Source organism: Centruroides vittatus, unplaced genomic scaffold (assembly GCF_030686945.1).
Source record: "Centruroides vittatus isolate TY-2023 unplaced genomic scaffold, ASM3068694v2 contig_1154, whole genome shotgun sequence".
NCBI classification, from domain to species: Eukaryota; Metazoa; Arthropoda; class Arachnida; order Scorpiones; family Buthidae; genus Centruroides; species Centruroides vittatus.
Window position 1 is genome coordinate 3989485 of NW_027120741.1, and position 10384 is coordinate 3999868.

The window sequence follows — 10384 nt, forward strand, 5'->3', positions numbered from 1 at the left end:
TCAATCTCACCAATTATAACTGATTCCTCCTCATAGTTTATCTGTACTTATCCAGCCCTCCATTATGGATTACAACTCAAATATTAACTCTGTTACTCTGCTTACCAAGAACATCAACAAGGACTCACTCCATATTCTTCAGGCTAATCTCCGGAGGAGCAAAGCGGTCTCGTCGGATACCTATGCTTATATTCTCCAGGATGACATAGACACATTGGCTTTCCAGGAGCCTTACTTCTTAAATAATAAGGTTGCTCTCCTCGGCAACTTTACTACCTTCTGCACCCCTAATACTCGTCCTATCCGTGCAAGCTTTATCATTTACAATAGTTCTCTCAGGGTCCAGCTTATTCCTAATCATTGCAATAGGTTTTTCTGCACCATCTATCTGGAATATCAAGGCATTTCGATGTATCTCATCTCCTTTTACTGCTCGCCTGCTGAAGATCTTCATCCCCATTTCAGACTCTCAGGAGCACAGTTAACAGTCTAAGACTTAACTGTGCTCCAATTAACATTGAAGTCTCTGCAAGCCACTTATTATCTGCGGAGACTTCAATGTTAAGTCTCCCATTTGGTTTAGCCCTATTGAATACCCAAGATGTCGGATGCTAGGGGACCTCATTAATGCTACTGACCTTTTCTCCTTAAACTCTAGCCCTCTCCCCACCTACTCGGCCGAGTCAGGAAGAGTTGGATTGATGTTACCTTGGGCAACCGGCATCTCACGCTTCTTCATCCCAACTGTTCTACCCTCGAGAGGTACTCACCAAATGATCATAGGTATATCTTCACCAACATTTCTTGCAGCGTTCCATCCAGGCCTCTCAATCTTTCTTCTAAGACCAACTGGGACATCTACGAGGAGAATCATAAATCTATCTGGTTCCTGCCCCCAATCCAGGATTTTTCTACCCCGTATAAGCTGGACTCGGCGGTTGAATACCTACATAAGGCCATCCACGCCAGCTTCTTACTCTCCACTGAGGTCAAGGTCAGGAAACGCTGATGCTTCCTGGTGGAACAATGAACTCACTAGGCTCAGGAAGGCAGCCCAGAGGGCCAAGAGGCTGATGTTCTGGAACATCAACAGCGAAAGGCATCAACTCCTCAAACAACAGTTTATAACCCAGTCCAGAATTTACAAAACCGCCATCACAAAGGCAAGGACCTCTTCCTGGAGGAACCTCTATGCAGTTACTTACCAACCATGGTAAATTCGCAGCCTACCTGCACCGTTTCACCAACAGGGACTCACAAGTCTGCCCGACTTGCCAAGTGGAAGATGGCTTTGATCATTACCTCTTTGCTGTACTCTTGAACACGAACGCATGAATATTAGACTCCTCATGGATGAACTTAATAAATTAGTTGGACATGCAACCACTCTGACATTTGGGCCAGCAAGGAAATCTTCCTTGCCTCTGAAAGGTTAGCCAGAAGCTTCAGCAACCACTCAATGAGGCTCATCAACAACTAGATTCAGCTGCCGCCATCGGACTCTTCCTCTGCAGCTGGCAGCCTACTCATCACGCGATCTCATTGTACTACCCGTGGCTGTACTACTTACACTACGGTCTGTCTCCTGCTTGCCTGTTACGTTGCATTTCTTATATCGCCATCAGTAATACTGTTTAGCATGTAAATTTTTGTACATATTTGTTAATTGGCTTTCTTTTCTCACCACATTGTAATACTTTCCTCTTTTGTTTGTATATCTTATCTTATATACATTCTGCAATACTGTTCAACTTGTATATAATTGTACATACTAGTTATCAAGTTTTTACTTTTGCCACCTAATTGTGACACGTCTTATTTTATTATTATTATTATTTTATTTTATATTTTATTTCTTACATTCATTTGTAACTTTATATATATCTGTAATTCCAATTTATGTATTCTGTATTGAACCCTGGTAGTGCTAATTGCGGAGCCAGGATGTACATTAATTTGTACCTTTTAATAAAAAACTGAACTGGAGGAACCTCTGCTCGCAAGTCCCTGGTCCCTCCCTTATAAGGTGGCCTTTAATTAATAAGTATAGGAAGTGCAGTATTCCTTCCTTCCTCATGGACAAGGAGAACTGTCAGAACTCCATCAAGGAAACTTATAAGTATATCTTGACTAATCTCTTTCCCCGGGACGACGAATCGACAGATGAGGACTACCACCGCTCCATCAGACAGTTAGTAGATACACCCCTCAACACCAAGGAAGATATTCCATTCTCGATGAGGGAAATTGACAATGAGTTTAAAAACATTAATAAAAAGAAAGCTCCCGGCCCTGACCAGATCTCTGGCCTCATGGCCTTACATGCCTTTAGGGCTATTCCTACCACTTTCTGAGTCCTGTTCAATAAATGCCTAGACCTCGGGCATTTCCCGACATTGTGGAAGGTGGATTCCATCAAGCTGATCAGCAAGTTTACCAACTCATCCCCATCTTCCCCTAATGTCTTCAGGCCCATTTCCCTCTTATCCATCCTCAGGAAAATTATGGATGCCCTAATGGCAAAGAGGATTGAATACCACCTGGAGAAGCAGAATCATCTCAGCCATCTTCAGTTCGGCTTCCAGAAGAAGAAAGGGACTACTGACGCCCTTCTTAACATTATCAAGTATATTAACCACTCTAAGAAGAACAACCAGCACACCATGATGGTCTCTATTGACTTTAAGGGGGCGTTCGATCATGCCTGGTGGCCGGCAATTATGTTTAACTTAAACTCCTTTCGGTGCCCTGGCAACTTATATAGGCTTTTGTCCAGTTACTTCTCTAACAGAACTGCCATGGTTATTCATAACAACTATAATATTTACCACATGCCTATCAACAGGGTGTGCCCCAGGGCTCTAAGTCAGGCCCCCTTCTCTGGAATATTCTCTATAACACCATCTTTGAGGTGTCTAAGGCGTCCCCCATTGAGCTTCAAACCACCATACAGGGGTATGCTGATGATACAGTTATTCTCATGGCCCATACTAATCAAGAGGTACTCCAAGTCCATATGAACAACCTTTTAAGGGCTTTCACTACATGGTGCAATAAAAATAAGGTTTTAATTAACCCAGCCAAATGCAACAGCATTGTCTTCCCTAGAAAAAAATCCCCTTACCAAAAACCCCACTTTAAAGATCATGGGGACCCATATCAACTGTGACCATACAATAAAGTACCCTTGGGATTATCCTTGGTAACAAACTTAACTGGACTCCACATATCCACTACATATATGGCAAGGCGATTAATGCTGTGCATGCCCTCTGCTCCATTTCGCGTAACACCTGGGGTCTCAGCCCTAAGGCCATCAAGATTCTTTATACCGGTGCTATTGCTCCCATGATCACCTATGGATGTGAGGTCTGGGGCAAGGCGATCACCACGCCAGAAGAAAGCTTCTATCCATCCAATGGCAAGCTGCACTTGCTATTGCTAAGGGCTATAGGACTACATTTATGGACGCCTTTCTGGTTATCACAGGGCTCACTCCTGTTGACCTCGTTATTATGGGTATTTACTAGAGTTCCACCTCCTCAGGGTTCATCTCCGTGGGGTAGCAAATTAGTCCATCCTTTTCGGTGATCTTCCTCTCCCCCTTCAGGAGGTGTGGAACAACCTTAAGGATAAGGACATCGACCGAATGTTTAACCATCATTCCAACCATCCTGCCATGCTTTCTACTGTGGACTTCTCCTTTGAGGGAGAAAGCCCCCAAAGAGGCTCAATATTTATACTGATGGGTCGAGGACTTCCTCTGGGTTGATTGTGCTGTAGTGGTGGCAGATTGCCTCAGGGGCTTCTTCTACCAGGGAAAATTCTCTCTGGCCGCTAACTGCAGCAACAACCAGGCGGAGTCCTTAGCTATCCTTAAGGCCCTCAATTTCATTATTTTTATTTATTTATTTAGCATACTGGATTTTATTCCATGATGCGAGGAGCCAAACCATCTCCCAAAACAAAACACTTAAATACAATAAACATAATCAAACAAAATTATACAATGATAGATAACAATTTAGTTGTAAAATAAATTATATAAAATTTACAAAATCAAATACAGTAATGAAATAAAGTTTAAAGTTAAAGTTCGGGAGCATCTGTCAATATAATACAAAATACCAAAAAATAGAAACCAAAAAGGCAAATTGCTTACCTATAAATAGAAAAAAATTAGTATCGAAGACACAGCACTGACAGATGCTCCCAAACAGCACCAACAACAAGGCTAGATTTATAGTAGAGGAATCACGCCCCCTAAAACAAAATTTTAACAGATTTTCTTAGAAAACAAAATACATTAAATTTATAACAAGGTTTCGATAAAATTTTAAGGAAAAAAGACCTGGTAAGAACTTCGCAACCAAAGATTTCTTTACGTAACACTTTAAGACGCCCACATTTAGCCAGAATATGCCAGGCATCCACAATTTCTTTCTCAACACAAAAGTTACACAATTCTCTCGAGTAATTATTTTAAAAGTTTAACGAATTACACCTAGCCTGTATAAATAAACACAAAATATTAAGGGAAACATCTTGATTATATAAAGAATTATCAAAAAACGTAACATTCAAATTCTTATACCAACAATTATATACGCTTTTATTTATTTTTTCATTTATATTATATAAAAAATTATCAAAAATGTTTACAAGGAGAAGAGACCAGTCCATTAGATTCAAATCATCATTAATAAAATTAATACCATGATTATTGCATGTATGAATAAGATAACGTGTCCAATCTATAGACTTTTTGTTAAGTATAAATTTCAGACAAACCTTACTTAGACGATAATCATCGAGCTTAGAAATTCTATTAATCCAATTTCTTATCCTACTAAATATTATAAGTTTTATAGGGGTCAAAGCACATTCCATCATAATTAAATAACCTGGTGTACAACGAGGTAAATAAAATAAGTTTTTAATAAATTCAGTCTGTATACCATCACCATTAGTCAGATTAAAACCCCAAATCTCTGAAGCATATAACAAAGAGGGCAAAACCACAGTTTTCAATAAACGTAAATAATCCCTCAGATTACGTAATTTGGCAGATCTCCCCAACTGAATGATTTTATTCATCAATAATCTGGCATGAGTTCTCTTATTAATGTAATGCGTATGAAATAAACCATTAAACGAAAATGTAACACCCAAATATTTGTAATTGGAGACAACTTGAATTGGAGAACCCTTAAACCACCATTTATCTGCTTTCGCACTCTTACCTCCTCTTCGAAAAACAACAATCTTGGACTTATTCAAATTCAGTTTCAAACCATTTTCATCTAAATAAATTGCGAATTTATCAATCAATCTTTGAAGTCCAACCACAGAGTCAGATAAAATTACAATATCATCTGCATAAGCTAGTATTTTAATTTGGAAACCATCTATTTCTATACCATCACCGGAAGAATTAATAAAACCAAAGAGATCGTTCAAAAAAATACCAAACAAGATTGGACTCAAAATACAGCCCTGCTTAACACCAGTCTTAGAAAACATTAATGGCGAACAGTTCCCACCATCTCTTACCATAAACGAGGAATTTTCATACAAAGCAACAAGTAAGGATATAAATTTATAACTGAAACCATAACGCAACATCTTAGACCACAACAAGTTCCTACAGACTCTGTCAAACGCAGAAGATAAATCAACAAAAAAAGCATACACCTTCCTCCGTTTCCGTAAAAAAGTTTTCTGAATAACCGTGTACAAAACAAAAATATTATCCAATGTGGAATAACTAGCTCGGAATCCCGCCTGATTCTCATGCAATATATTATTAACTTCTAACCACCGAATCAGTCTTCTATACAAAATAATACAAAACAATTTCGAAACACAAGATGATAGCCATATACCTCTATAATTACCAGGAACATCCTTCCTACCATTCTTAAAAATCGGAATTAGAATACTCGTCTTCCAAGACTCTGGTATTATCCCAGTATCAAAAATCTTTGAGAAAAGACACAGAAGATGTGGTCTCAGCATCTCAAAATTCCAAAATTCCATTGGGATCCCGTCAAAACCTGGCGCTTTATTTGGCTTATACCTCCTCAGAGCATCATTAAGCTCACCTGCAAAAAGTTCATGGTCCAAAATTTCATCATACCAATTTCTACAATAATTAAAAGTAGAAAAATCAACAAAATAAGGGTCCAAGGAACCAAATAAATTAAAAAAGTGATGAAACCAATCATCAATAGATATAAAGCAGAAATTACAAGACTTAGTCCGCTTAACATGTCGAAAATAATTCCAAAAAAGCCTATTATCTTTCCCAAAACAATTTTGAATTTTTCCAGCAAATAATTTTTTTTTCGCAATGCAAAATCGCTTCACCAGACTTCGTAACATAACAAAACGCAAACGATCATTAGAATCATTACTCTTTCTAAAAGATCTCCAGGCTCTATTCCTGGCGCAAATTAACATCCTACAGTCCGAATCGAACCACGAAAAAGAATTCTTATGTCTCCTAATATTAAATCCACACTTACAAGCCAAATTAAAAAGAAGATTACTCAGGTCTTCCATTGAATCAAACCTATTCAAGATACACATTTCCTCCAAAGCCAACCTTAATTCATCCTTTCTAGATTCATCCCAGAACAATCTGTTAATCCTCTGCCTCTTCTCTAAAGAAACCGATCTATCATTGCCACAAGCCAGTCGTAAAATCAAAGGGTTATGGTCGGAATCCAAAAACTGACCCATCGTTAGAGAGAGAATATCTTTCCAAATTAACGGAGAAACTATAACCAAATCAATAACTGAACAACCACGACTAGAGATATAAGAATATTCACCCGCTTCATCACCTAAACATCTTCCATTACCAATAATCAAATCCAAATCATCACATAGATGAAGCAACTTTCTACCAAAAGAATCAATCACCAAGTCTTTCGAATTCCTATGCAAAGGACAAACAATACCAAAAGAGTTGCAAAAAGCGTCAGAGATTATATTCCCCAATCCAATCCTAGCATTAAAATCACCAGCAATCATTACATTCCTATCATGTAATATCAAACCAGTTAAAGTTTCAAAAATAGACTGCCAGTCATTTTCCCTAAAATAAACAAAACATACCAAAATATTACCAAGTTCGGCACCAAATTTAACAAGTATTAGATAGTTATCTTGATAAATAACAACGCAGGGAAAAGAGGATCTTATTGCCAATAACCAGCCTGCACAATAACGACCTCTCGTATGTAACTTAAAAGCCTTACCAAAATAGAGATTATAACCTTGCAAACAATCAGTTACGTCCGAATTTCTATTAGTAGAACCATACCAAGTTTCAGAAAGAAATATAATATCGTACTGCAATAGATACTTCCAAAAAAACTCAGGTTTATTAAACAAACCAGCACAATTCCAAATTAAAAAAGAAGTACCCCTATCCGGCAATTGCTAGGATGAGACAGGCTTAACCTGGTTACAGTCAACATCGTAAAAGTACTTCGTTCCATCAATAATAATTTTATCATAAACTATTTTTACCATTCGCGCTCCAGAAAGTTTTGACTGTCTACCGAAATCACGAAGCTTAAATCTAATATTTCTCAATCTAGGAGAAAAGTCATCATTTACATAGACACCATCCGGTTTTAATTCCAGAATTCGTTTCTTAAAGTTCATTTTTTCATAATAATCAACAAAAGTACAAATAATTAATCTAGGGGAATTAGCCTTTTTCTTTCCCACTCTCATTGCCCTACCAATCTTAATGTCGGGCATCTGTAAGACTCGCATAGCAAATTCAACTACTTTCTCTTTCGTTTCTAGAAATGATTCGTCCCGTACCTCTTCCAGACCGGAAATGACAACATTATTTATACGACGTTGGTTATCCAAAAAATCAAGTTCCCGAGTAATATCATTAAACTTTCTCGTAACATTACTTTGATCGCTTAAACCACAATTTTTGTCAGCCAATTTTTCTAATATCTCTAATCTGGTATCTAAGTCACCCAAACCTTCATCCAAATTTTTTAACCATTCCGATACGTAATTTAATCTTGAAATAAGTTCGTCAACCTTAGAATTCATAGAAAAATGTAAACGCAACAGAACACGTATACCCTCTTCGAGGTTAAAATTTTCTCCTTCCAGAAGATATGCAAATTCTTCTTCCTCGCAACTCTTCAAAGATTTCTTTTTACTGCTGGTCTCTCCTTCCGTTAAACTCGGTGAAAACGACTTTCTTTTCGGATTAACTGCCATAATTGTAAAGACTTACCTATAAATAGAAAAAAATTAGTATCGAAGACACAGCACTGACAGATGCTCCCCCAATCTCATTACCCACCATAACTTACACAAGAAAGCCAGCCAAATCAACATCGTTACGGACGGCAGAGTTGCCCTCTATCAGATTAAAGCTCAAAAAACGCACTTCCCTATTATTAGGGAGTCCCTCGGTGCTATCACTGAGATAGCTATCCACACTCATCTAAGGTTTTGCTGGGTACGGGGTCACAGCAACAACCCAGGAAACGACAGGGCAAAGAAGGCAAAGAAGGCGGCCACTGATAAAGGGAAAATCTCCTACGACCGTATTCCATCTTCCTGGGTCTATCACCAAATCAACAACACCATCCATGACATCTGGCAGCAGCAGTGGACATCAAGCAATAAGGGCAGGCTTACCCTCCAGTCTGCAAAATATTAAACTTCCTCAACACTTCATCCTGGACTTCAATTCCACCCAGTTTATAACTGGGCATGGGTGTTTCAGATCCAATTTCCCTAGGTTTCTTAAACAAGAGGATGGGACCTGCTCCTGCAATAATGTCTCTGCAGAGGATCCTCTGCACATCATTTATGAATGTTCACGATTCTCCCACACCCAGAACCGTCTCATCTCCACCTCAATCAGCAAGAGAGTTGCATGGCCTTGCTCACCTGAAAACATTATCGGCAACAAGAATATCTATATGGCATTCATAGAATTCACCAGGAAGGCTCACGGGAAACTGAATTTCGATCATCGACAAGCGACAACACCCACTAATACTCAGGACTAAAAAGCTGCATCCCCAGAAGGCATCTCTTCTTAGGAATCAACTGTCAGCCTCAACCTGGACATCGGGCGTGGCTACCTTTGTTATCCTTTCTGCCCGTTTTGTCGTGTACTCTAGAGGTCGGGCAGTCGCCAATTGGATTACCTATCACTGGAAGGCATTGTTCTCTGTACTATGTACGCGCAATCTATCATGACTTGGTCTTGGATGTAATCATCCAACATTTCTCTTGTATTTCTATTAGTACTATTAGTATTTTTACCATGTAATATCCAATTTGTCCCTGTAATACGTACAAGTTTCTCTGCAAACCGCGGATGTTTATGTACGCGATTACGTATTTCCTGTACTTTTTGTACTGCCTGTATTTTCTATTGGTCACTATCAACGGACCCCAGCAAGCACTTTTGATCTCTTCTCTTCCCCCTTTTCTCTCCCTTTCACCCTATCCCTCTCCCCCAGGCACTCTGCGTCCCCTCCCCTTCTTTCACTGTGGCTATATCAGTGAGCACGGTCGCATTACCTTTCCTTCCTATTCCTATCTCCCCTTTCATTCGCAGCGAGAGACATATAGCGTCCCGACTCCCGTCGGAACATCGCCCTGTTCAACGCAGCGAGGGTCGATAATAAAGCTCCGACCCCAGTAGGGATGCCACTCTAAACCGTAATTAGAATAAAATGACTGACATGATCATATATCAAAAGATAATATACTTATGTATGCTGATGATATAGTGATAATTTATTCTCATACGAATATTATAACTCTTCAACAGAATTTAAGCAACGTTTTAAAAACATTAAACAGTTAGGCCGCGACTCCACTAGCCGTAAAAGGGCTGTAAAACCCCTCATCGTAAAAGCTTTTAATCACGTGATTATGATAGTTTACGACCTGCTCAGGCGTAAAATATCATGGTCACGTGATTAAAAGCTTTTACGGTGAAGGGTTTTACGGCCCTTTTACGGCTAGTGGAGTCGCGGCCTTATATGGAAAATAATAGGTTGGTAATTAATAAAAACAAAACAAAATTTCTCTGTTTTGCCAATAGAAACAAAAAAGTCAGTTTAGATCACCTAAAAATCGAAATAACTGATAGCGTTTACTTTTTCTATGTTGTTATTAAGTTTTTGGGAATAACTTTTGATGATAATCTGCGCTGGAACAGACAAATAGATGATAATGCTCTATCCTTGGCAAAGTATACTGGGATAAACAAGAAAATTCAAACCTTTTTAAGTGCATTATATTTGAAATGGTTGTACCATATATGCATAGAATCCAAAATAAGATATGGTATTATAGTCTGGAGAACCGCATC

The 10384-nt window shown here is 38.7% G+C and overlaps 1 protein-coding gene across 1 annotated transcript; it reads right to left on the bottom strand.

The window, feature by feature from the left end:
• Positions 1-238: 238 nt before the first annotated feature.
• Positions 239-8262, bottom strand: LOC136978715 (uncharacterized). The gene is made up of 3 exons (XM_067274500.1): positions 7471-8262; positions 4792-7359; positions 239-388 (listed from the first exon to the last, which is right to left on the bottom strand). Exons 1-3 carry the CDS (start codon positions 8260-8262, stop codon positions 239-241), a joined length of 3510 nt encoding a protein of 1169 aa, XP_067130601.1.
• Positions 8263-10384: the final 2122 nt, after the last annotated feature.

Excerpts from the sequence above, each read along its gene's own strand:
- LOC136978715 (XM_067274500.1), bottom strand. The coding sequence starts at position 8,262 with ATGGCAGTTAATCCGAAAAGAAAGTCGTTTTCACCGAGTTTAACGGAA. Across the intron at positions 7,360-7,470 it reads ACGATGTTGACTGTAACCAG|TACGATATTATATTTCTTTC; the intron begins GTTAAGCCTGTC and ends TATCTATTGCAG. Across the intron at positions 389-4,791 it reads ATGATTATCGTCTAAGTAAG|ATAGATGGTGCAGAAAAACC; the intron begins GTTTGTCTGAAA and ends TTGATATTCCAG.